The 27,729-nt window shown below is 47.7% G+C and overlaps 1 protein-coding gene across 1 annotated transcript in view; it reads left to right on the plus strand.

The window, feature by feature from the left end:
- Window positions 1–6,043, plus strand: part of LOC127571812 (aminoacylase-1A-like) — a 47,074-nt gene extending 41,031 nt beyond the window's left edge. Inside the window, exons 14-15 of the mRNA XM_052018524.1 lie at window positions 632–692; window positions 4,140–6,043. Coding sequence (XP_051874484.1) covers window positions 632–692; window positions 4,140–4,304 — 226 coding nt within the window. The 3' untranslated portion in view covers window positions 4,305–6,043. The remainder of the gene's footprint in view (window positions 1–631; window positions 693–4,139) is intronic.
- The last annotated feature ends 21,686 nt before the right edge of the window (window positions 6,044–27,729 follow it).

The raw sequence follows: 27,729 nt of genomic DNA on the forward strand, positions 1-27,729 counted from the left end.
CCCCCCCACCCCAGTCGATCTCACCCTCCCTACCTCTCCTCCTCTTCGGCTGTCCTCTCGCCCACGCCTGCTCCCCTCAGCTTCCCTTCCCCCACCCTCACCATGTGAACCCCTCACTTCGCCTCCTGAACCCACCCCTCCAACACAGTGAACCTCTCACACAGCCCTCAACCCACATCTCCTTGCCACGTGCCTCTCCCTTCACCATTCTCCTCACCCTCCCCTTCATCCACTTCCCCTCCTTAAAACCTCTTCCCTGACTCCCCCACTCCCTTCACCCCATTGATCCTCTCACACCACCCCCTCCCTTGTCTCCCTCACCTTTGCCCTAACTGAGGTGGATGTGCTCTGACCTGGCCCCAGGGTAGTTCTGAGGAATGACTCTCTGTATTTGAGTAGCTGCCCCCGACACCTGAGGATCTGCAGTGGTGAGGTCATCGGCACTAGTCTCTGCGTTCCACTGAGGGTCTGTATACAGTCTTGGGTCTGTGTTCCAGTGAGGGTCTGCATATTGACTATGCTGTGTGGTGAGCTGTGGGTACCTGTGTCTGGGTTAATGTTCTGGGTTGGAGGGTGTTGTCCTCACCTGCTGACCCTGAGTCCACATTAACACACTCCTCCCGTGTTCCAGGAACATGACCGTGCAGACTGAGATCTTCTCTGCAGCCACCGACAGCCGATTTATTCGAGAGGTGAGTCCCACCAGAGCAGCCCAACATTCACCCATCGCTGGATTACACGGACAAAGTGTACACACAGATTGTGTATGGGGTGTGTGCGTGTGGGCTCTGGGGTGTGTGCGTGTGGGTTTGGGGTGTGTGTGCGTGTGGGTCTGGGGTGTGTTGTGTGTGCGTGTGGGTCTGGGGTGTGTTGTGTGTGGGTCTGGGGTGTGCTGTAGGGGTCTGTGGTGTGTTTGTATGTGTAGGGGTCTGGGGTGTGTTGTGTGCGTGTGTGGGTCTGGGGTGTGCTGTGTGGGTCTGGGGTGTGTTGTGTGTGTGTAGGGGTCTGGGGTGTGTTGTGTGTGTGCGTAGGGGTTTGGGGTGTGTTCTGTGTGTAGGGGTCTGGGGTGTGTTTTGTGTGTGGATCTGGGGTGTGTCGTGTGTGTGTGTGGGTCTGGGGTGTGTCGTGTGTGGGTGTGGGTCTAGGGTGTATGGGTGTGGAGTGTGTGTGTGTGTGTGGGTCTGGGTGTGGAGTGTGAATGTGTGTTGGTCTGGGGTGTGGAGTGTGTGTGTGGGACTGGGGTGTGGAGTGTTGATGTGTGGGGGTCTGGGGTGTGTTGTGTGTCGTGTGGGGGTCTGGGGTGTGGAGTGTGTGTGTGGGGGAGTGTGGTCTGGGGTCACAAGATCACAAGACAAGGGAGCAGAAGTAGGCCATTCGGCCCATCGAGTCTGCTCCTAAGAAAAGGAAAAAAGAAATGAGAAATTGTGGGGGGGGGCGCAAAAAAAACCTAACCCCAATTTCCCCCTTATCCCCATATCCCTTGATACCCTGACTATTTAGATATCTATCTATCTCTTCCTTAAACGCCTCCAATGATCTGGCCTCCACTGCTGTACGTGGCAAGGAATTCCACAAATTCACCACCCTCTGGCTAAAGAAATTTCTCCTCATCTCTATTTTAAACCTGTACCCTCTAATTCTAAGATTGTGCCCTCTGGTCCTGGACTCACCCACCAAAGGAAACAGCTTGACCACATCTACTCTGTCCAGTCCTTTCAACATTTTAAATGTCTCTATGAGGTCCCCTCTCATTCTTCTGTACTCCAGTGAGTACAGTCCAAGAGCCGACAAACGCTCATCTTACATAAGCCCTTTCAATTACGGGAATTATCCTCGTAAATCTCCTCTGAACCCTCTCCAACATTAGCACATCTTTCCTAAGATATGGGGTCCAAAACTGTGCACAGTATTCCAAATGAGGCCTCATTTGAACAAGATCCCCCTGTAATCTACGATAACCTTCTTCACTATCAATAACCTCTGCTTCCTTCCTCCGAGCCAATTTTTAATCCACCTAACTAGCTCTCCCTGGATACCATGGGACCTAACCTTCCAGACTAGCCTGATGTGGGACCTTGTCAAAGGCCTTGCCAAAGTCCAAATAGACAATATCCACTGTCCTACCGTCAACAACATTTTCTCCAAAAAAAATCTAAAAGGTTCGTCAAGTATGCCTTTCCATGCACAAAGTCATGCTGACTCCTCCTAATCAGACTCTGTCTATCCAAATGCTGCTAGATCCTTTCCCTCAGAATCCCCTCCAGTAACTTCCCTACCACTGATGTCAGGCTGACCGGCCTGTAGTTCCCTGGCTTGTCCTTGCTACCTTTCTTAAAAAATGGAACAAAATCCAGTCTTTGGGAACTTCACCAGTGGCTAACGATGAAGCAAATATCTCCACAAGGGTCTCCGCAATTTCTTCTCTAGCCTCCTGCAAAATCCGGGGCTGCACTCGGTCAGGCCATGGGGATTGATCCACCTCAATGCATGGTAAAGCCACAAATACCTCCTCTCTGGTAATATGAATGTTCTCCAAAACATCTCCACTATATTTCCCTTATCTCTTGACCAACTGTGGTTTTCTCCTCGGTAAACAACAAGGAGAAACTTCTGTTAAAAATCCCACCCATCTTCTGTGGCTTGAGACATAGGCAGTCCTGCTGATCTCTAAGAGGACCTACTCTCTCCCTAGTCACCCTTTTACTCTTAATAAAGCTATAGAACTTCTTGGGATTTTCCTTAGCCTTACCTGCCAGATCCATCTCATACCCTCTCTTTGCCCTCCTGATTTCCCTCTTAAGTGTATTCTTAATCTTCTTATAGTCATCAAGGGATTCACTCGTTCCTGACCTCCTAAACCCAACGTCTGCTTCCTTTTTCTTGACCAGAACCTCAATATCCCTCAACAGCCAGGGTTCCCTAAACTTGCCGGGTTTACCCTTCACCCTAACATGCTGCTCCTAGACTATTGATGTCACATTGTTAAAAGCCTCCCACTTGCCATTCATTCCTTTCCCTTCAAACAGGCTCACCCAATCGACCTCTGTTAGTTCCTGCCGAATTCCCCTAAAATTAGCCCTGCTCCAGTTTAGGACCCCAATCTGTGGACCTGTCCTATCATTTTCCATCACTATCTTAAGACTAATAGAATCATGGTCACCAGAGCCAAAGTGCTCCGTGACTGTCACTCCAGTTACTTGCCCTGCCTTGTTCCTAAGAAGAGGTCCAGTCCTGCACCCTCCCGAGTAGGGCCCTCTATATATTGACTCAGGAAACTTTCCACCCCATTCATGCCCTTAACACTCTGGGTGGTCCAGTCAATACTGGGGAAGTTAAAATCCCCCACTAATACAACCTTATTATTCTTACAACACTGTGCATTTTCACTACACACCTGATCCTCAAGTTCCCACTGACTATTGGGGGGTCTATAATACAGCCCCACTGGAGGGACCCTCCCCTTTCTGTTTCTAAGTTCTACCCATATGGCCTCACTGGGCAATTCCCCCAACAATGTCATCTCCAAGCACTGCTGTTACATCCTTCCTTATCAAGAAGGCAACACCCCCTCCTCACTTACCTGCACCTCTGTCAAGCCTGCAGCATCTGTATCCTGGAATATTGAGCTGCCAGTCCTGACCTCTCCTCAGCCATGTTTCTGTGATGGCTGTAACATCCCAGTCCTCAGAGCCAATCCGCGGCTGAGTTCGCCCACCTTGCCTGTTAAACCCTGTGCATTGAAATAAGTGCATTTTAACTGGGTGTTCCTTTCCCTGCCTTTACTGTGCCCCTGGCTATCCTGATTACTTAACTTGCTCTCGCTGGCTACTGTTTTATATATGAGTATGTGTGTGGGGTGGCATGTGAGGTGTCTGTAGCGTGTGTGGTGTGTCTGGGTTACCTGTGGGGTGGTGTGTGGGGGGTGCGTAGGGAGGGAGGTATCTGCTCCACCACCACTGTGACCTTCAAGAAAAACACTATGATACTGGAGGAACTCAGCGGGCCAGGCAATTTGTGTGGAGTTTCTCAGCATCCTGGCCTGCTGAGTTCCTCCAGCATCAAAGTGTTTTTCATCTAGATTCCAGCATCTGCAGTCCTTTGTTTCTCCCATACCGCTGACCTTCCCCTCTCTCCCACAGATGGGATACCCGGTGATCGGATTCTCCCCGATGAACCACACGCCCATCCTGCTGCACGACCACAATGAACACCTCAACGAGAGGGTCTTCCTCACTGGGATCAGCATCTACACCAACCTCATCCCCGCCCTCGCCCGGGTCCCACCCCTCGCGGGGGAGGCCTGAGGGAGCAGGTCCCACTGCACACTCCACACTTCCTCCCGCCCTCCCTCCCTCCCGCCCTCCCTCCACATCCCCCCCTCCTCATCCTCCTCCACGTCCCTCCTCCTCCTCCACCTTCATGTCCCCCCTCCTCCTCCTCCTCCTCGCCCCTCCTCTTCCTCCACCTCCACGACCCCCTCCTCCTCCTCCTCCTCCTCCTTGCCCCTCCTCTTCCTCCTCCTCCTCCTCCTCGCCCCTCCTCTTCCTCCACCTCCACGACCCCCTCCTCCTCCTCCTCCTCCTTCTCGCCCCTCCTCCTCCTCCTCCTCCTCCTTCTCGCCCCTCCTCTTCCTCCACCTCCACGACCCCCTCCTCCTCCTTCTCGCCCCTCCTCGTCCCCCTTCTATACACACCTTTCCTTCTCTTCCTCCAGCACCCTGCCCTTGCACCCACTACAAAGACGTTGCTTCCCACCCACCCAGCCCCCTCCCCCTACTCCCCCCCCACCCAAACATTACCTCACAGCCCCCACCTTGCCCCATGTCTCCTGAGCAATCTCTGTGCTCAGTATTACCTCAGTTACTGAATGTTTTGACTCTCTCTCAGGCTTATTAGATTTATCATTGGGCCTTCCACAGGCCTATCAGTAGTCTCCCCTCCTTTTCCACTGTTCGATCAGCTGCCTTTAAGCTCTGAGAAACCTTTCTACATTTTGAATCTGACAATTCCACCCAGCTCCTGTTGTCAGCGAGAGCTCCCGGTGCCGGGGAGTGTGGACCCACTGTCGGTCAGCTTGGTGAAGGTGGCTGTGCCTTTTCAACAGGGGATACTGTTCAGCAGAACCCCTCTCTCAGTCCCAGTGGAGGAGTCCAGATCTGGGACAGAGCCACCAGGAAAACCCCGGGAACTTGGGACAGCTGCTGTCGTTGGAGGCAGGGGCAGACGTAACTATAGTGGAGGGCCCCTCCCTGCCCCAGCTGGAAGTCTGACATCTCCCCATTCTCTGCTGAGGAGGGGCATGTCTGGGAACCCCCAGTCAGGGAAGATGTGGGTCTGTGGACCCCGGGACCCTCACGATTCAGCCAACTTGAAGCAAGGCTGTGTCTACCCTACAAGGCTGTGTCTGACCCAGCTGACACCCCAAAACCTCCCCACCATCCATCAGGTGCGTCAGGAGTACAATGGAACACTCCCCAGTTGCATACTCGAGAAGCTCAACACCATCCAGGACAAAACAGCTGCTCGATTGGCTCCCAGTCCACCATCCTAACATTCGCTCCCTCCCTCGCCGGCACACAGTTCACAAAATGCACTGCAGTTGCTCACTCACCCAGGCTGAGTCCAACCTCCCAAATCTGTACCTTTCCCATCAGCAGGCTCGTGGGATCACCATCCACCACCTCCTAGTCACACACCATCCTGACTGCTCTTGCATCGCTGGGTCTAAATCTTGGAACTACCTCCCTAACAACACTGTGGACAAGATGACAGCCGTGGTTCCAGAGGTATCTCTCACAGAGAGGTGGGGTAGGCATTAAATGCTGGCCTCAATGACAGTGCCTTTACAGTACATCAGAGAGAAAGGGGCAAGTTGTGGAGGGGTAGGGACTCCCCGGAGAGTGGAGCGGAGCTGGCAAACTCGAAGAAATCTGTGGGATAAATGTATTTTCTGGAGATCATGGATATAATTAGGATTAGATTGCAATTTAATCATCATTGTATTCTTCCAAAATAAAGCACTGTGCAGTGCAGACTCCACACTGGCTGCTGTCTCTGGCTTTTTATTGCTCTGACCTTACTGAAGAAATATAAAATATATACAGCACAGAATCTGACTAAACACAAGATCATAAGGAACAGAAGGCCCGTCATTCCCTGTAGCCTGATCCACCATTCCAATACACCATGGCTGATCTAATCTTAGCCTCAGGACCACTTCCCCATTCTCTCCTCAATACCCGTTGAATCACTTGTAGTTCTAATGTCTGTTGGTCTCCACACTGAATATATTAATTGATTCTGTATCCTCAGCTGTCTGAGGATGGGAATTCCAAAGATTCACTGCCCTCTGAGCAAAGAAATCCCTCCTCATAGAGTCATACAGTAATGCAGCATGGGTACAGGCCCTTGGCCCAACCAGTCCAGGCCAGCCACGATGCCCGCCCAGCTCATCCCAATTTGCTACATTTGGCCCATATTTCTCCAAGCCCCACCCCTCCATATACAGTACCTATCCAAGAGCTGCTTAAATGACAATATTCTACCTGCCTCAACCACTTCCTCTGGCAGCTCGTTCCATATACTCACCACCCTTTGCATGAAAAAGTTGCTCTCAGGTCCCTTTTTAATCTTACCCCTCTCACCCTAAATCCATGCCCCCAAGTTTTGGACTGCCTACCCTGGGGAAAGGACTGATACCATCCTCTGTCTGAAATAGGTGTCTGATTATTCTGAAACAACTCCCCCCAAGATAGGCTGAGGCTGTTTTTCTCGGAGCATGGGAGGCTGAGGGATGACCTTACAGAGGTATACAAAATCATGAGCGGCATAGATAAGGTAGATACCTGGGCCAGTGGGATCTTGCCTGCCCGGGACAGTCTCCTTGTACAACAGCTATCGGATCCAGACGTACATTAAATTGTTTAAGATGCAGCGTCAAATCCTGTCTCCCTGAGGCTGTCTATGGTTTGGAGACAATATTATACTTGCCCTTACTTTATAGAATCGGAGGAGAGATTTTGATGTGCAGAGTGCCACAGAAGATGGCAGTGTTAGCTTGATCTTTCACCGTCAATATCAGTGAATCCCACATATCCTGCATTTCCATCCTACTGTCATTGTGAGAGGGAGACTCCGGGCAAGAACATGGGGAATCTGTCTACACTCCCACTGAGAGCAGCAAGCCTGCTTATCACTCCAACCCCAGCAGGGGGCACTCAGGCACAGCATCTCACCACAGGCATTAGCAGACCAGTCTCCCACTGACTCACTCTGCACAGACAGATCACTGCCGTCATATGTTGCTCCGCCTCCCCCACTGGGTCTCACCTCTGCTCGTGTGTCTCAGTGTGTGTTTCTGTGCCCCCAAAACACACACACACAGCCACACAGCCTCTCCCCACGTGCACTCACACCACACACACACACACACACACACACACAGGAAGTTTCTGAGGGACAAGATTAACCTACACTTGGAAGGGCTGAGATTAATCGATGATAGTCAGCATGTTTTAGGGGAAGATCTTGTCTGACTAATCTGAATGAATTTTTTGAAGCAGTAACAAAACGTATATAGTATGCAGTCTATAGTATGGCCTTTGACAAGATCCCATATGAGAAAGTGGTCCAAAAGGTTAGAGCCCATGGGATCCAAATTAAGTTGGCAAATTGGATCCAAAATTGGCTTGGTAATAGGAGGCAGAGGGATGCCTTTCCGATTCCAAGTCTATGACCAGTCGGGTAGCACAAGGATCGATCTGGGATCCTTGATGTTTGTGATATAAACAACTAGGATGTAAATGTAGGAGGTATGATTAGCAATTATGCAGATGGCAAAAAAATTAGTAGCGTTGTTGATAGCAAGGAGTGTAGTCTTAGGCTACAGGGTGATATCAATGTATTGATAAATTGGGCAGAACAATGGTAGATGGAATTTAATCCTGAAAATTGGAAATAGGAGGACTGATAAGGGTAGGACATACAACAAGAATTGTAGGCTCCTAGGGAATATTGAGGAATAAAGGGAGCTTGATTTACATTTTCACAGATCCCTGAAGGTGGTAGCACAGGTGGATAGGGTGCTGAAGAAGGCATATGGGATACTTGCCTTCATTAGCCAGGGCATAGACTATAAGACCATGGAGGTCAAGGTACAACTTTATAAGACATTGGTCAGGCCACAGTTGGAGTACTGTGTACAGTTCTAGTTGCCACACTACAGGAAGGATGTAATTTCATGGGAGAGGGCAACATACAGTGGCACGCAAAAGTTTAGGCACGCCTGGTCAAAATTTCTGTTACTGTGATTAGTTAAGTGAGTAGAAGATGAACTGATCTCCAAAAGTCATTCTTTTAAACATTTTAAGTAAGATTAGTGTACTGTTTTTGTTTTGTACAATTTTAGAGTGAAAAAAGGAAAGGAGCACCATGCAAATGTTTGGGCACCCCAAGAGATTTGAGCTCTCAGATAACTTTTACCAAGGTCTCAAACCTTCATTAGCTTGCAAGGGCTATGGCTTGTTCACAGTCATCGTTAGGAAAGGCCAGGTGATGCAAATTTCAAAGCTTTATAAATACCCTGATTCCTCAAACCTTGTCCCAACAATCAGCAGCCATGGGCTCCTCAAAGCAGCTGCCTAGCACTCTGAAACTTAAATTAAATGATGTTCACAAAGCAGGAGAAGGCTATAAGAAGATAGCAAAGCGTTTTCAGGTGGTCGTTTTCTCAGTTCGTAATGTAATTAAGAAATGGTAGTTAACAGGAACGGTGGAGGTCAAGTTGAGGTCTGGAAGACCAAGAAAACTTTCCGAGAGAACTGCTCATAGGATTGCTAGAAAGGCAAATCAAAACCCCCATTTAACTGCAAAAGACCTTCAGGAAGATTTAGCAGACTTTGGAGTGATGGTGCACTGTTCTACTGTGCAGCGACACCTGCACAAATATGACCTTCATGGAAAAGTCATCAGAAGAAAACCTTTCCTGCATCCTCACTACAAAATTCAGTGTCAGAAGTTTGCAAAGGAACATCTAAACAAGCCTGATGCATTTTGGAAACAAGTCCTGTGGACTGATGAAGTTAAAATAGAACTTTTGGCCCGCAATGAGCAAAGGTATGTTTGGAGAAAAAAGGGTGCAGAATTTCATGAAAAGAACACCTCTCCAACTGTTAAGCACGGGGGTGGATTGATCATGCTTTGGGCTTGTGTTGCAGCCAGTGGCACGGGAACATTTCACTGGTAGAGGGAAGAATGAATTCAATTAAATACCAGCAAATTCTGGAAGCAAGCACCACACTGTCTGTAAAAAAGCTGAAGATGAAAAGAGGATGGCTTCTACAACAGGGTAACGATCCTAAACACACCTCAAAATCTACAATGGACTACCTCAAGAGGCACAAGCTGAAGGTTTTGCCATGGCCCTCACAGTCCCCTGACCTATACATCATCGAAAATCTGTGGATAGACCTCAAAAGAGCAGTGCATGTAAGATGGCCCAAGAACCTCATGGAACTAGAAGCCTTTTGCAAGGAAGAATGGGCGAAAATCCTTCAAACAAGAATTGAAAGACTCTTAGCTGGCTGCAGAAAGCGTTTACATGCTGCGATACTTGCCAAAGGGGGTGTTACTAAGTACTGACCATGCAGGGTGCCCAAACTTTTGCTTCGGGCCCTTTTCCTTTTTTGTTACTTTGAAACTGTAAAAGATGGAAATACAAAAGTAATCTTGCTTAAAATATTAAAGAAATGTGTCATCTTTAACTTTATGCCTTTTGGAAATCAGGTCATCTTTTACTTGCTTAGCTATTCACAGTAACAGAAATTTTGACCGGGGTGCCCAAACTTTTGCATGCCACTGTATGTCTACATGTGTGGTCATTATGTTTTAGACACCATGACCAGTAATCTGGAGGTGTGGGTTTAAGTGCCACTACAGTAGCTGGAGTGTGTAAATTCAGTGTATGAAATGCCAGTGTATGAAAAAACAAGTGAGAGTGATGGTGACCGTGACATTCCCTGTAATTGAAAAACAGAAAAGAAACACAGATATTGGAAATCTTAAATAATTCTGCACAGAAACAGATCCTAACTCTGAGGTACAGCACCTCATCTCTCATCTCTCATCTGGGCGCATTACAGCCCTCAGGACTCAATATTGAACTCAACAATTTTAGGTAACCTGCCTTTCTTTGTGTCAAAAAAAGACCAGTTCTGATCGAACTTAGTTTCTTATTCTATCCTGTCTCCCTTTGTCAAGTCCCTCCCCACCTACATCCAGGTCATCTCGTATGCCCTCTACCACTTAGACAACTTCTAATTCACCGGCACCCACTGCCTCATCTTCTATGGACATCCAGCCTCCATCCCCTATCACAAAGGTCCTAAAGCTCTCATCTTCTTTCTGCACCAGAGATCCAACCAGTTCCCCTCCACCAGCACTCTCATCCACCTGGCTGAACTTGTTCTTAACCTGAACAACTTCTCTTTTGACTTCTCTCACTTCCAACAAATTACAGGTTTCATATGGTCACCCGTATGACCCCCAGCTATGCCTATCTTTTCATTGGGTACATGGAACAGTCCCTGTTCCAAATCTTCTCCAGTCCCAAACTTTTTCTCTGTTACATTGAAGCTGCTTCCTGCACCCATGCAGAACTCAATTTTGTCACTTTTGCCACCAAGTTCCACCCTCCTCAAATTCATGTGGACCATTTCTAATACTTCTCTCCTTTCCTAGATCTCTCTGTCTCCATCTGCTGATATTTACTGTAAATCTGCCAACTCCCACAGCTACTTAGACTACCCCTCTTCCCACCCCGTCTCTTGTAAGGATGCCATCCCTTTCTTCCAGTTTCTCTGTCTCGGCCACATCTGCTCTCAAGATGAGGCTTTCTGTTCCAGGACATCTGAAATGTCCTCCTTCTTCAGGAAACGTGGTTTCTCTTCTGCTGTGGTTGGTGGAGCCTGATCTCTCATCTCCTCTGTTTCTCATACTTCTGCTCTCACCTCACCTCCTCCCAGACAGAATAGGGATAGAGGTCACCTGGTCCTTACCTTTCACCCCATGAGCCTCCGCATCCGACATATCATCCTTTGTCACTTCCACCAGCTGCAACATGATCCCACCACCAACCATATCTTCTCCTCCCCACCCCTTTCCACCTCCTGCAGGGGCCACACGCTCCGTGACTCCCTGATCCACTCATCCCTCCACACCCACCCCTCCCTAACCCCTCGCACTTTCCCCTGCCCTCACAGCAGCTTGTCCTTACGGCTCCTCCCTCACTACTATCCAGGCACCTAAACAGTCCTTCCAGGTGAGGCAAAGGTTCACATACATCTCCTCCAACCTTGTCTACTGCATTCGGTGCTCCCGATGTGGCCTCCTCTACATCAGCGAGACCAAACGCAGACTCGGTGACTGCTTCGCAGAATATCGATGCTCAGTCTGTAATGGCCATCCCAAGCTCCCAGTTGCAGACCATATCAACTCCCCTCCCCATTCCCACACTGACCTGTCCATCCTTAGACTTCCCTGCCAGGATGAAGCCCAATGCAAACTAGAGGAACAACACCTTATATTCTGCCGAGGTATTTTACAACCCAATGGCATGAATATTGTGTTTTCCAATTTTAGGTAAAACCCTCCCCTTCAGTGGATTGTTTTCCCCCCTTTCCCCCTATTTCCCCTGCTTTTTTTCCACACCCATGCCCCCCCCTCTCTCCTTCAAATCCTCCTCAGCTCCTCCCATTTTTGTCCCCTTTCCCAGCAGCCCCCATCACCCATTTTCGTCCCCCTGGTTCCAACCACCCACTACACACGCAGTTCACCTGACCGGCTCCCCCCCTCCCCTCCCTCCTCTGGCTCTGGTTCCATCTGCCATTCACCTCTCCCCCAGTGGTTCCCATTATCACCTCCTTATTTATCAGAGTCCAGCACTGGTAGCGCTTTGTGTTCCTGCTTATCTCCCTCAGTTCCTTCATTCTCCACCTTCAATCTCCCCTCCTCCCTCCTTGCTCCATCTGCCTCTCATTCTTTTCTCTCTCTTTGTCTGCCTCCATCTCTCACCCACCTGCCACAGTCTCCCAACTCCACCCCTACTCCCCTCCCCTATGCGGTTCAACCTGCCTGTCATCTTACATCCCTCTTCAATCTGCCAATCGCCTTGGACTCCTGTCACACCACTCCCTTTCTCCTCTTTATGCTACCCATCTCCCCCCTCCACGCTCAGTCCTGATGCGGAGTCTTGACCTGAAACATCGACAATTCTTCTCTACAGATGCTGCCTGACCCACTGAGTTCCTCCAGTAGATTGTGTGTTGCTCCAGATTCCAGCATCTACAGTCTCTTGTGTCTCCTGATGGAAGATCATCCACCTGTAACATTCACTCAGGTTTTCTCTCTCTATGGATCCTGCCTGACCCACTGAGTACTTTCAGCAGTCACTTTTGTTTCAGATTTCCAGCAACTGCTGTTTCCTGCACCTCACTCCTCCAATATGTTTCTTTGTTTCTTTTCTCCAACGCCCAGCACTGAAAATAACTCTATTGCCTGAACTACCTCAGTGCCCACCCTATCACAGACATTCCCTCTCCACTTTTCCCTATTTCTGTGACTCAAAACGTGCCAATTTTCCCATTTGTCCAGTTCTGATGAAGGGTCAATGATCTGAAACGTTAACACTGTTTCTCTCTCCACAGATGCTGCCTGACCTACTGAATGTTTCTTAAATTTCAAATTTCCAGCTCTGAATCTCAGCACTTTGGTGTCTACCACTCATCTACCTTCATTCTTCTCACTCTGCACCGAACACTCTAACAAACTTCCACAGACGTACTGTTGAAAGTATCCCCATTGATTGCATCATGGTCTGGTACGGCAATTCGAATGCGCAGGAACATAAAAAGCTGTAGGGAATAGTGGACTCTGCCCAATACATCACAGGCACATCCCTCCCCACCATCAGCAGTATCTATGGGAGGCGCTGCCTCAAGAAGGCAACATCCATCATCATAGATCCCCACCATCCGGGCCATGCCATCTTCTGGCAGCTACCATCAGGCAGGAGGTACAGAAGCTTGAAGTCCCACACCGCCAGGTTCAAGAACAGCTACTTCCCTTCAATCATTCGGTTCTTGAACCAATGAACAAAACCCTAATCACTACAGTTTAGCAATACTGTGACAGCCTTGATCACTTTGCACTAACATGGACTTTAATTTCTTTTGTTCTAATTGTGTTCTTTCTTGTAAAAATTGTGTATAATTTATGTTTAATTTCTGTTTTTCTTGTGAATGCTGCTTATATGATGCTATGTGCCTCTGATGCTGCTGCAAGTAAATTTTTCATTGCACCTGTGCAGACATGTACTTGTGTACATGACAGTAAACTTGACTTTGACTGTTTACACCTCCTTCAGACAGATCAAGCCTTCACCACCATTGCTCCTCTTGGATTTCATCCTATCACAGACATTGGCTCTGTTTCCTCCACCCCTCTCCCATCTCCAGCTCAGACCTGGGCATCCATGTGGCGCTGGGTACCATCAGCAGCAGCAGGAATGTACACCACCACAATCTGTAACCTTTTCACTCAGCCTATCCCACTCTACCATTACGACAGGGTCAACCCTGGTTCAGTGAAGAGTGTGGAAGGCCATGCTGGAAGCAATACAGACACACATAAAAACATGCAGCCGGCCAACGTTCGCTCCAACACAGGACTGCATGTGTGCTTAACAGCAAAAGCAGCAAAAGTGGATCAGATTGCAGTCTGACCATAGCTGGCGGTGAGTGGTGGTGGTAGCTAACAGGAGGAGGCTCCAAGAATATTCCCATCTCAACAATGGTGGGGCCAGCATGTGAATGCTCGAGGCCAGGCTAAATAATGTGCAACCACGTTCAGCCAGAAGTTTCAAATAGTGTAATAGATTCACAGAGTTATACAGCACAGTTGGCCGAACTCATCCATGCCAACCGAGGTGCCCACCTGAGCTAATCCCTTTTGCTCCTGTTTGGCCCATATCCCTCATAGAATCATAGAGCAATACAGCATGGATACAGGACCTTTGGCCCAACCACTTCATGCTGACCACAGTTCCCACCCATCTAGTCCCAATTTTGGCCCATATCCCTCCAATCCCCACCCCTCCATGCACCTATCCAAGTGCTTCTTAAATGATACTATTGTACCTGCCTCAACCACTTCCCCTGGCAGCTCTTTCCATTATGAGAAATAGACAGTTGATGTTTCGGGACCCTGATGAAGGGTCTTGGCCCGAAACGTCGACTGTTTATTTCCCTCCATAGATGCTGCCTGACCTGCTGAGTTCCTCCAGCACTTTTTGTATATTGTTCATTCACCCTATCTATGCTGCTCATGGTTTTATACACCTCTGTAAGGTCACCCCTCAGTCTCTTACATACCCAGGAATGAAGTCCTAGCCTGCCCAACCTCTTCCAATAACTCAGCCCCTCGAGTCCAGCAACATTCTTGTAAATCTAAATAGATGAACCATCTCAGCTTCTTTCTGAAATCTTCACCATCACAGAAACCAGTCAATTCCAATCACCCCACATTATATCAAGAAATATTCCAGGCAACATTCTGTCTCTAGTACTGGAGACCTGCACTCCACAACTAGCTGCATCTCAGCCAAACCCTTGCAGTACAGTGACAACATGTCATGTACCTGACATTGTGGTTTGTCCTGTTCACAATAAGCAGGATAAATACAACCAGGTTAACTACTGCCCTGTCTACTCACAAACATCAGCAAAGTGATGGAAGCTGTTGTGGATGGTTCTATCAAGTGGCACTTACTCACCAATAACCTGCTCACCAATGTCTGACAACACTGTGAGAGCGCCTACAACTGAAGGACATACACAATGAATAGCAGGGTCATGGGGAGTGTTGTAGAACAGATAGACCTTGGGGTACAAGTACACAGTTCCCTGAAAGTGGCAACACAGGTAGAAAGGGTGGTGAAGAAGGTATATGGCATGTTTGCCTTCCTTGGTCAGGGGCACTGAGTACAAAAGTTGGGATATCATGTTACAGATATACAAATCCTTGGTTAGGCCACCTTTGGAGTATTGTGTGCAGTTCTGGTTGCCGTGCTAGAGGAAGGACGTGATTAAGCTGGAGAGGGTACAGAAAAATTTCACAAGGATGTTGTCTGAATTGGAGGTTTTGAATTACAAGGAAAGACTAGATAGGTCGGATCTGTTTTCCCTGGAGTGAAGGAGGCTGAGAGGTGATGCAGTTGAGGTATATAAAATTATGAGGGGCACCGATAGGGTAGATAGCCAGAGTCTGTTTCCCATGGTAGAGGTGTCTAAAATAAGAGCGCATGGGTTTAAGGTGAGAGGGAAGAGATTTAATGGAGATCTGAGGGGTGAATTTTCCACACAAAGAGTAGTTGGTATCTGGGAGGATCTGCCACAGGAGGTGATGGAGGCAGGAACAGTAACGACATTTGAGGTATCTGGAGAGGTAGGTGAATGAGCAGGACACGGATAGATATAGAATGCAGGCAAGTGGGATTGGTATGGATAGACATGATGGTTGGTATAGACGTGATGGACCAAAGGGCCTGTTTCTATGCTGTACCACTCCACGGCTGCAGCCATTGTGAGTGAAGCTCACCACCATGTTCTCTGGGACAATAAGGGAGGGGCAATTATCTCATCAGCAATGACCACGCCCACTCACCTCTCAGCCTAGACCTGGCTTGTTGCTATGGGGATTTAAGGCAAAGGATTCAAAGGCAAAGGGCAGGTAAGTGAATGTTTCAGAATGATCTTTGTCTTAGTTTAATAATTCACAAGTATTTTTATTAACTTTAATATTATTTTTAAAATATTAGTAATGTTTTAGTTATGTGCCTCTGTCTTATCATCAGTGATCTTACAAAATGATTATAATCCTTAACAGCGAAGTCCTACCCCCAGCTCTCCCAGCCAGGGGTAGATCCAGCTGTGGAACAGGGACTTCCTTGGTCTGCAGGAGAAGGGGGCGTGTGTGATGTCGGTGAGAGGCGGGAGGACCTCCTGTAAGGGTGCGGCTCTTCACTTGGCAGCTGTGCCAGTCATGCCATCATTCCACTTCAGAGCCTTTCTATAAAATTCCGAACAATGAATGTGTCCACATCAGCTCTTCTACTGAAGCCCCCTAAGGTGGGAGAAAAATACCTCATGGTCACCCAGAGCAGGAGATCCCTCAAAGTTCTGGGCAGTGTTTATTCCTCAGACCAGGACACTGGAACAGACTAACCAGCCAGTCATCACATTGACCCGAGAAGAACTTGCATTTGCTCCCCAACTTCCACCTCTGACTGTTTTTTAATTCATTCTTTAGCACCTGGGTATATATGGCAAGAGCAGCATTTGTTGCCCATTACTAATTGCCCCTGAGAAGATGCTGGTGAGCTCTCTCTTGAACTACCTACAGTCCTCCTGGTGAAGGTTCAGCTTCAGGATCAGATTAGTTTATTGTCCTTTACACCAGGGTGCAATGAAATTCCTTGCTTGTGTGAAGCTCACAGAGTAAAGTGTGCATGGCAATAATAAATACAACAATAAGTACAACAACAAACACAAAACTACAGATGAAGTAGTGCAAAAAGAAATGCAAAGGTGACAATAGCAGAGTAACCGAGAGAATTCAAATTAAGGCTCCTAGAACATGGCAGCACCACCGGGAAGGGGATTTGAAAGAGGGGATTGGTTCAGAAGTCTGATAGCAGTGGGGAAGAAGCTGTTCTCAAGTCTGGATATCTGGGCTTTCAAGCTTGTGTATCTCCCAAAGTACTCCCAATTGCTATTGAGGAGGGCATTCCAGGATTTAGACCCAGCAACTAAAGGAACTGCGATATCTTTCCAAGACTATGCTCTAGAAAGGTACTTCCTTGGTTGTGAAGGGCATTGGAATGTCCAGTGGTTGGAGAAGCTGCTGGAGAAACTACCCTCCTGCCCAGATGTTTCTGTCACTCAACAGGAAAATGTGCGGCGTACTTTAACACAGGCTGTGGCAGACTGCAAAGTAACAGCTACTCGTTATGAACAGAAAGTAATTCATCTCCATTTTGAATACGGCGACAAATCAAAGTTAAATGAGAAACTTGACCCATTTAGTGAGATAAAATCAAGGAGTTAATAGGTTTGCCAGACTGCCCGGCACCTAGGTTGGGAGATAACGAGATGCTTTTCACACTGAACTCATCCCTAGCGTTTGAACAAGATCTTCAATATGACAGTCTGCCAGATAAAAAGTGACTTTAATTAATTCTCTATATAAATATTATTATATTAACAAAGCAGAGTTTCCATTAGTGACAGGAAGCATCTCATTCACGTTATGATTGCTAACTGACAGCCCATCCAACTCCACAGTGGAGTCTATTCATACGTGTGTAACTGAGGCTGTGTCACAGACACTGCCACTCCAGCTCAATGCCTCCACACTGCAACCCAGTGCTTACCTACTGGAAGCTGAATACTGGCCCCACTGCTGCATGTGGAAACATGTTATTGGTCTTAACTATTCACTCCCCTTTTGCCCTCTAACCTGTTTGTCAGCTTTGTTAACGAGGTCCTACAAAATTTTTTGGAGGTTTGGATGCCTGCTTAATGTTGAAAGATTGAGCGTTGTACCTTAGGATTCAGGCACTGTAAGGAGGAGTTAGTGGCTGACAAGGGGCAAAGTATTTCTAACTGTAAGTTCTGTAAGGCTTGAAGTCCAAGGAGACAGGCCTGTCTGCACACCAAGTCTGCACTGACCATCAAACAGTCACAAACACTCATCCCATTTTATTCTCCCCACATTCCCATCAACTCCCCTCACATTCTACCATCTACCTACACACTAGGGGTGATTTATAGCGGCCAGATCCCCTACCACCCTGCATGTCTTTGGGATGTGGGAGGAAACTGAAGCACCTGGAGGAAACCCACATGGTCACAAGGAGAACGTGCAAACACCACACACAGACAGCGCCCAAGGTCAGGATCAAACCCAGGGTCTCTGAAGCTGTGAGGTAGCAGCTCTGCTAGCTGAGCCACGGTGCCGCTCTCCTGTGTGCCGGGTAGGATGCTGAGATCTCACTGAAGCAGCTTTCTCTGCCTCACCTTGAGCCATGCAGCCATTGAAGCAGCCGCAACACTGCCTGTGTAATCCACAGCTTGCAGCACAGCCTTGTCACGGGCCTCAGGGACCATCGGCACCTGTGTCCAGGAGCAGAATCAGGCAGTGACGAAGGAGACCGAATGGAAGCCTGAAGATTAATTTCCGCTGACAAGCTTTTTGACAGATTTTCCCACCTGCTGCCTCAGCTGTGGCGCCATGCTGGTCAAACAGGTTGAGCTGGAGCAGTCAAATTGTTCGTAGAGTGAGGGCAGGACTCCCGGAGACAGCTGACAGATAACACCCCTATGATGTTGGAGCCTGGTGCTGTCTTTTCAGAAGAATAAATACTGCGAGAGATGGGAGCCCAAAGATATGTTTTAATTGCTTGCAGACGGTGTCCACCGTGCTCCCAAGAAAGTCACACAGCACAGAAACAGGCCCATCCTCCACGCCAACTAATCTACCGGCACCTGGTCCACAGTATGTTGCTTCAAGCCTCATCATTGTTGAGTTGGCCCCCTGTGAGCTCCCAACATGTGGGCTCGGACAGCACAAGGGCCAAGGGAGGGGCTGTGGGTGCTCTGCGGAAGAAGTTCTTCTGGTTGGGAGCACCTTTGGAGTTTCTTCCAATGGAGAAAGACGAGACTTCCTTTCGTTCTTCTCTCCCTGCACTGGGGCTTCCTCATCAGTCCTAAAATATTACCCTCTTACTCTAGAGAAACAAAGGATTGCAGATGCTGGAATCTACATGAAAAACATGATGATGCCGGAGGAACTCAGCAGGCCAGACAGCATCTGTGGAGAAAAGCAGGCGGTCAACATTGTTGACCGCCTGCTTTTCTCCACAGATGCTACCTGTCCTGCTGAGTTCCTCTGGCATCATCATGGTTTTCAACCATATATTCCTCTGCTTTCCCCATTCACCTTCATACTTTCTCGGTCTACAAAGCTATCTCACTCCTTCTTAAGTATACTCAGTGATTCGACTTCCACAGCTTCCATGGTTAAGAATTCCACAATTTCACCACCCTCTGAGTGAAGAAATTTCTCCTCTCCTTGAAGTGTCCTGAGACTATGCTCTCTGATTCTACACCCCAATAGGGGAAACCACCTCCCTGCATCCCAGCCTGTAAAGCCCTGTCAGAATGTTGTACATTTCAATGAGATCTCCTCTCATCCTCCCAAACAGTAGTGACTACAGGCCTGGTGGACCCAGTCTCTCCAGAGATGACAGTCCCACATCTCCGAAAGCAGACTGGTGAATCTGGTGAGCCAGACCAGATGAAGGGTCTCAACCTGAAATGTTGTCTGTCCACCTTCCTCCACAGATGCTGCTCAATCTGCTGAGTCCCTCCAGCAGATTGTTTGTTGCTCCAGATTCCAACATCTGAAGTCTCTTGTGTCTCCTGGTGAATATTCACTGCACTCCCTCTGTTGCAAGAAGATTTTTCTTCCTTCGGAAAGGAGGCCAAAACTGCACGCAGTACTTCAGATGTGGCCTCACTCAGAGGGTGGTGAAATTGTGGAATTCTTAACCACAGAAGCTGTGGAAGTCGAATCACTAGGTACATTTAAGGAGGAGTGTGATAGCTTTGTAGACTAAGGAAGCATGAAGGTGAATGGGGAAAGCAGAGGAATATGGTATTGAGCCATGATGGCATACTACTGTATAATTGTAGTAAAACATCCCTGCTCCCAGATGCTCTTACAATAGAGGCCAACATACTATTTCCCTTCTTAACCACCTGCTACACCTGCATGTTTGCTCTTGGTGATGTGTACGAGGATTACCAGTCCTCTTGCTTATGTCAACACTTGCCAAATTATCATTCTTTGTTTAAACAGCCTTTGTTCTTCCTACTGAAGTGAATAACTTCACATTTACCCATGTTATATTGTACGTATATGCCCAGTCATTCAAAGCACCAAAACACCTTAAAGCTTCTTTACATCCTTCTCCCATGTTGTCAGCAAATTTAGAAATCTTACGTTCAGTTCCTTAAGTCAAATCTTTGATAAAATATATACATATACAGTGAACGGCTGGGGCCCAAACACTGGTCCCCTCTGTCGCCACCTGCCACCTGGAGGAAGACTCGTTTTATTCCTACCCTCTATGCCCCATTTGTCAATCAATTCTCAATCCATGCCTGTATGTTACTCCTCCCTTCCCCCCAGTCCCATGTGTGTTAACTTGGCACACCAACCTCTTACGTGGGACTTCTGAAAAGGTGTACAAGGATACCCGATTCTCTTAGAACATGGAACAGTACAGCACAGGAACAGGCCCTTCGGCCCAACATGTCTGTGCCAACCATGATACCAATCCAAAATCCAAATACGCCACATCCACTGGTTCTACCTTATCTATTCTATCCTCAAAAAACTCCAGTAAGTTTGTCAAACATGGTTTCCCTTTCATTAATCCATGCTGATTTAGTCCAATCCCACTGATATTTTCTAAGTGTTCCGTTATCACATCCTTTATAATAGATTCCAGCATTTTCCCATTGACTGATGTTGGGCTGTCTGTGTAAAATTGGAGGGTGAAAGACAGGGACATCTGGTGCTGATCGTGTTCATTCCACTCTTATACCCAAGAACCACGCTCTTAAACACACTGTTCTAGGATTATCTAAGTCAGAACAAAATGCCAAATCTGCCCACAGTGAATAACCGTTGATGGTAAACAGCAGCAAACACAACTCTGTATTCAGTGCAGGAAAAAGTCCTTGGATGCTTCACAGGAGTATTGGTACCCAATAATCCAAAGCTGTGCTGGGCAAGGAGGTGTTATCCGAGGTAACCCATAGTGCAGTCATAGCCGGGAGGTCTTAAGAAGGACAGAAAGGAGAGGTAGATAGGGGAGAATTCCAGAGCTTAGTGTCCTGAAGGCCATTAATGATGGAGGGAATTCAAGAGCACAGGCACCTGAGAAGATTGCAGGGCTGGAGAAAGTGACAGGAGATAAGAAGGAGTGAAACCATAGAGGGACTTAATGAGAATTTTAGAACTGGACATTGATAAACATAGGGCTGATGGGTGATCAGAAAACGGTGCAAGGTACAGGACACTGGTAGCAGAGATTTAGTTGAGCTTGATTTTCTGGAGGTTGAAAGAAAGAAGGGTTTCTGGGAGAGATGGGTCCGTTGACAGCACATTCATTGACTGCCAGCAAAAGGGGATCTGTGTAACCCACCATCCTCTTTCAATGGGATCAGTAACGACTGAAACTTGTCATGCATACATTAATTCTTTCTCTTCCTGGATGTACTTCAGAGTACTTTTTAAGACTTTTTTGTCATAGGTTTCTGTGCTGGAGCAGGTGATGTATGAAGTCAGACATGCCCTCTAAACAGGATGCTTCTCCACTGCCTCCAATTCCACCCATTGGATGCCTATACACCTCTCTTGGCCTCGTGTATTCAGTTGAAACATAGAACCATAGAACAGTACAGCACAATACAGGCCCTTCGGCCCACCATGTTGTGCCGACCTTCAAGCCACACCTAAGACTATCTAACCCCTTCCTCCCACATATCCCTCTATCTTAAATTCCTCCATATGCTTATCTAGCAATCTCTTGAACTTGACCAATGTATCAGCCTCCACCACCACCCCAGGCAGCGCATTCCATGCACCAACCACTCTCTGGGTGAAAAACCTCCCTCTGACATCTCCCTTGAACTTCCCACCCATTACCTTAAAGCCATATCCTCTTGTTTTGAGCATTGGTGCCCTGGGAAAGAGGCGCTGGCTGTCCACTCTATCTATTCCTCTTAATATCTTGTATACCTCTATCATGTCTCCCCTCATCCTCCTTCTCTCCAATGAGTAAAGCCCTAGCTCCTTTAGTGTCTCCTCATAATCCATACTCCCCAAACCAGGCAGCATCCTGGTAAATCTCCTCTGCACCCTTTCCAATGCCTCCACATCCTTCCTATAATGAGGCGACCAGAACTGGACACAGTACTCTAAGTGTGGCATAACCAGAGTTTTGTAAAGCTGCAATATTACTTTGCGGCTCTTAAACTCGATCCCACCACTTATGAAAGCTAACATCCCATAAGCTTTCTTAATTACCCTATCTACCTGCGAGGCGACTTTCAGTGATCTGTGGATATGAACCCCCAGATCCCTCTGCTCCTCTACACTGCCCAGAATCCTGCCATTTACCTTGTACTCTGCCTTGGAGTTTGTCCTTCCAAAGTCTACTACCTCACACTTCTCTGGATTGAACTCCATCTGCCACTTGTCAGCCCTGCTCTGCATCCTATCAATATCCCTCTTTAAGCTTCGACAGCCCTCCACACTATCCACAACACCATCAATCTTTGTGTCATCTGCAAACTTGCTAACCCACCCTTCCACCCCCTCATCTAAGTCATGAATAAATATCACAAAAAGTAGAGGTCCCAGAACCGATCCCTGTGGGACACTATTAGTCACAGCCCTCCAATCTGAATGCACTTCGTCCACCACAACCCTCTGCTTTCTACAGGCAAGCCAATTCTGAATCCACATGGCCAAGCCTCCCTGGATCCCTTGGCCTCTGACCTTCTGAAGAAGCCTACCATGTGGAACCTTATCAGACACCTTGCTAAAATCCATGTAGACCACATCTACTGCACTACCCTCCTCAATCTTCCTGGTCACCTTCTCAAAGAACCCTGTCAGGCTTGTGAGGCAAGATCTTCCCTTCACAAAGCCATGCTGGCTGTCCTTAATCAGTCCTTGATTCTCTAAATGCTCATAGATCCTATCTCTTAGAATCCTTTCCAACAGCTTGCCCACCACAGACGTAAGGCTCACTGGTCTGTAATTCCCTGGACTATCCCTACTACCTTTTTTGAATAAGGGGACAACATTCGCCACCCTCCAATCCTCTGGTACCATCCCCGTGGACAACGAGGACTCAAAGATCCTAAGCAACGGTTCAGCAATCTCCTCCCTCGCCTCACGAAGCAGCCTGGGGAATATTCCGTCAGGGCCCGGGGACTTATCTGTCCTAATATTTTCTAACAACTCCAACACATCCTCTCTCTTGATATCTACATACTCTAGAACATTACCCTTACCAACACTGTCCTCAGCATCATCAAGATCCCACTCCTTGGTGAATACTGAAGAGAAGTGCTCATTGAGAACCTCACCTGCTTCCACAGCTTCCAGGCACATCTTCCCACCTTTGTCTTTAATCGGACCTCCTTTACTCTAGCCATCCTTCTGCTCTTTACGTACGAGAAAAAAGCCTTGGGATTCTCCTTAACCCTACTCGCCAAAGCCTTTTCATGTCCCCTTCTCGCTCTCCTCAGCCCTTTCTTAAGCTCCTTCCTTGCTACTCTATATTCCTCACGAGCCCTGTCCGATCCTTGCTGCTTACACCTTATGTATGCTGCCTTCTTCTTCCTAACTAGTTGTTCCACCTCTCTCATCACACACGGTTCCCTCACCCTGCCATTCCTTCTCTGCCTCACCGGGACAAATTTATCCCTAACATCCTGCAAGAGATCCCTGAACATCGACCACATCTCCATAGTACATTTCCCTTCAAAAATGTCATCCCAATTTACACTCGCAAGTTCTCGCCTTATAGCCTCATAATTCGCTTTTCCCCAATTAAGTATCTTCCCGTCCTCTTTGCTCCTATCCCTGTCCATGACATTTCTAAAGGTTATGGAGCAATGGTCACTGTCCTCCAAATTCTCACCCACTGATAGATCTGTCACCTGTCCCGGTTCATTACCTAAAACTAGATCTAATATGGCATTCCCTCTAGTCGGCCTGTCAACATACTTTGTCAGGAATCCATCCTGGACACACTTAAGAAACCCTGCCCCGTCTAAACCTTTGGCACTAAGTAGGTGCCAATCAATATTTGGAAAGTTGAAGTCTCCCATTATAATAACCCTGTTATTTTCACATCTTTCCAAAAACTGCCTCCTAATCTGCTCCTCAGTATCCCTACTGCTACCGGGGGGCCTATAGAATACTCCCAGGAGGGTAACTGCTCCTTTCTTGTTCTGAACTTCCACCCATATTGACTCTAGAGAGGATCCTTCTACATTATCTACTCTTTCTGCAGCTGTAACAGTTGATTAGCTAATGAAGCTGGAGAGAGAACACTCACGGAGGAATAGAGAAGCTGTGAAATGTAGAGCTGTCGGAAATGCCCAGCAGATTAGACCACAGATGACTTCACCAGAAGACTTCATCAACAGTTTATCACCATGGCAACCCAGGCCTCACTCTATCAGAGCTTCTATCCTGCTGTTATAAGACTATTGAACGGTCCACTAGTGCGATAAGATGGACTCTTGACCTCACAGTCTACCTTGTCATGGGCTTGCACCTTATTATCTGCCTGCACTGCACTTTCTGTAACAATAGCATTTTTTTCTGCATTCTGTTACTGTTTTCCCTTGAACTACCTCAATGTACTGATGTGATGAAATGATCTGCATGGATGACATGCAAAACAAAGTTTTTCACTGTACCTCAGTACACGTGACAATATTAAACCAATTTACCAATTTATTTTAGAGAAACAAAGGACTGCAGATGCTGGAATCTAGATGAAAAACACGATGATGCTGGAGGAACTCAGCAGGCCAGGCAGCATCTGCGGAGAAAAGCAAGCGGTTAACATTTCGGATCAGGACCCTTCTTCAGGACTGAAGATAGGAAAAGGTGGGGGGGGGGGGAGAGCCCAATATATAAGAGGGAAAAGCAGAGCAGTGATAGGTGGACAAAAGAGGGGAGGTGGGGTGGGCACAATGTGGTGATAGATAGATGCAGGTGCTGGGGAGGGGGTAGAGCAGATCCACTGGGTGATGGGTCGGGGGGGCGGGTTAGAAAAAAGGAGAGATAGGCTAGGAAAAGTAAGAAAAGAAGAAGCAAGGTTGGGTGTGGGGGTGGGGTGGGATGTGGGTGTGGGGATTACTTAGTGGGAGAATTCAATGTTCATGCCATTAGGCTGCAAGTTTCCAAGAAAGAAAATGAGGTGCTGTTCTTCCAGTTTGCGCTTGGAATTCTCCTGGCGGTGGAGGAGGCCGAGGACTGACATATCAGTGATAGTGTGGGAGGGGCAGTTGAAGTGACTGGCAATGGGGAGATGCAGATCACGGTTATGGACAGAGTGCAGGTGTTCTGTGATATGGTCACCTAGTCTGTGTTTGGTCTCACCAGTGTAGAGGAGGCCACACTTGGAGCACCGAATGCAGTAGACGATGTTAAGGGAGGTGCAGGGGAATCTCTGTCTCATCTGAAAGGATTGTTTGGGTCCCTGGATGGAGGTGATGGAGGTGGTGTAGGGGCAGGTGTTGCGCCTATGGTGGGGGAAGTGGAAAGTTCCCGGGGTGGGAGCGGGAAGGGCTGGGGGTGTGGGAGGAGTGAACGAGGGAGTCGCTGAGAGAGTGGTCCTTGCAAAAGGCAGAAAGGGATGGGGAAGGGAAGATGTGCTTGGTGGTGGGGTCCCATTGGAGATGGTGGAAGTGGCAGAGAATGATCCAACCCCCACCCCCACTCCCACCCCCAACCATGCCTCTTCTTTTCTTCCCTTTCCTTGTCTATCTTTCTTTCTTCTACCCCCGTGCACGTGTGTGTGTGTGTGTGTGTGTGTTTGTGTACAACACACACCATACATGGATAGAGCAGTTAGAAGCTACATGTGCTCCATATAACTCACATGAAGAAGCAGGATAGAAATAAGTCCTGAAGAAGGGTCCTGACCTGAAACGTTGACTGCCTGTTTTTCTCCACGGATGCTGCCTGGCCTGCTGAGTTCCTCCAGCATCATGGTGTTTTTCCATACCAATTTATTTTGTCCTATCCATTACTTCCCTGTCCTCTCTGCAATTTAAAACTAACTTGTTTTGTCTCCTTTCCAGTTCTGACAAATGGACTTTGATCTGAAACACTAACTCTGCGTCTCTGTCTGTGGATGCTGCCTGACCTGCAGATTGTTTCCGGAATTTCTGTTTTTTCTCCTTATCTCACCTCAGGTTTTTAGCAATTTTGTTAAGTCAAGTTTCTCAGCCACCAACCATGCTGGCAGTGGAAACTGTTTGCCCCTTTTCAAGCTACTAAAAACCCTCCATGCTGGTGAATGCCTCAAACAAGACTCCCCTGACCATATACAGAACTCTATCTTCCCACATAACTGTGGTTCCTCATCTCTGATACCTTCTAGTGGCCCTCCTCTGCCCTGCTTTGATTTCTTTGCTAACATGTATTATTGTACCTCAGTACAAGTGACAATAATAAACCAATACCAATACCAAGACCTAAATTGGACTTCAGTATTCCAGCTGGGACTGAGCCAGTGTGTCCAGCTGTGCACAGGGATCTTCAGGAATTATTCCATGCACAAGAGATATTGAAGCTGCTTTCTGAGTTTTGCTTCATTGCTGCAACTCCTGTATTCCACTGTTGTTTCTCTGTGTATGAAACACTGCAGCATACAAAGTTAACCACTTTAAACCACATTCATTCTGCTTCTATTTGAATCAGAATTGCAATCCCACTTGATTTCCTTATCTCGCATTGAAATGCCAGCGTTTGGTGTGGAATAGAAGTCACCGCTCTCTTGGAATGTGTAATCTGTTCATTATCACTCTTTATAGAGTTGTTGTTGGAAGACGTGACACAGAGGTGCAAACCCTCGAGAGTCTTTTGCAGATTTTTGCACTCAATCTATCACAGACAATAGAAGCAGTGGTGCTTTTGTGAAGCTGACATTTCCGTGACTCAGACTGGAGTCTGGAGGTGCAGGTATTGAGATTGAAGCGATGTGGGTAATTAGCTTTTCAACCGCAGCTTCGCGGTGCAAGACACAGTGCGGGAAAACTGATAACCTGCCTTCAGTGGCAGAAGGACACAGGATCTCTCGGGGTTGGCACTGACGTACAGCTACACTGAACCTTTCGGAAGGTTGGAGATGATTCATTATTGAAGCATATTATAAAGCAGCCCCGTGTAAAGCAGCACTCTCTTGACATCAACCTCACTGATTTTATTTGTTGAGTCTCCCTTTCCTAACTCTTCCAGCACCTTGTTAAGTGAGCAGAGAGTTGGGTCCTTCTCTCCTCAGCTGTCTGATGAGTGGAGTGGGTGAAGTTTGTCCCTTGTTGCCCTGTGTGCCACAGCCGGGTTTTCTTGGATGCCCTACCTGTCTGCAGTGGGTTAGAATTTACCTGGCAGGAACAGAGCCAGTCCTGGGAGTGGAAACAGCTTGAGGCTGCTGGAACCTCACATCCCTTGTCCCAAGGTGTTTAGCTGTGTGACATTTGACTGGGTGACATTAGGACTAGAGGGCCTGAGTTGTGGGGAGATGTTGGCCAGGTGAGGTCTTTATTCCTTGGAATGAAGGAGAATGAAAGGCAACCTTATAGAAGTGTTTAAAATTATGAGAGGCATGGATAAGATGGATGGTAACAGTCTTTTCCCCAGGGTAGGAGAGTCCAAAACAGGGGGGGGGCATAGCTTCAGGGTGAGAGGGGAAAGATTTAAAAGGGACCTGAGGGATAACTTTTTTCACGCAGAGGGAGGTGAGTATATGGAATGAGCCGCCAGAGGAAGTGGTTGAGGCAGGTACAATAGG

This window comes from Pristis pectinata, chromosome 6 (assembly GCF_009764475.1).
Source record: "Pristis pectinata isolate sPriPec2 chromosome 6, sPriPec2.1.pri, whole genome shotgun sequence".
Taxonomy (NCBI): domain Eukaryota; kingdom Metazoa; phylum Chordata; class Chondrichthyes; order Rhinopristiformes; family Pristidae; genus Pristis; species Pristis pectinata.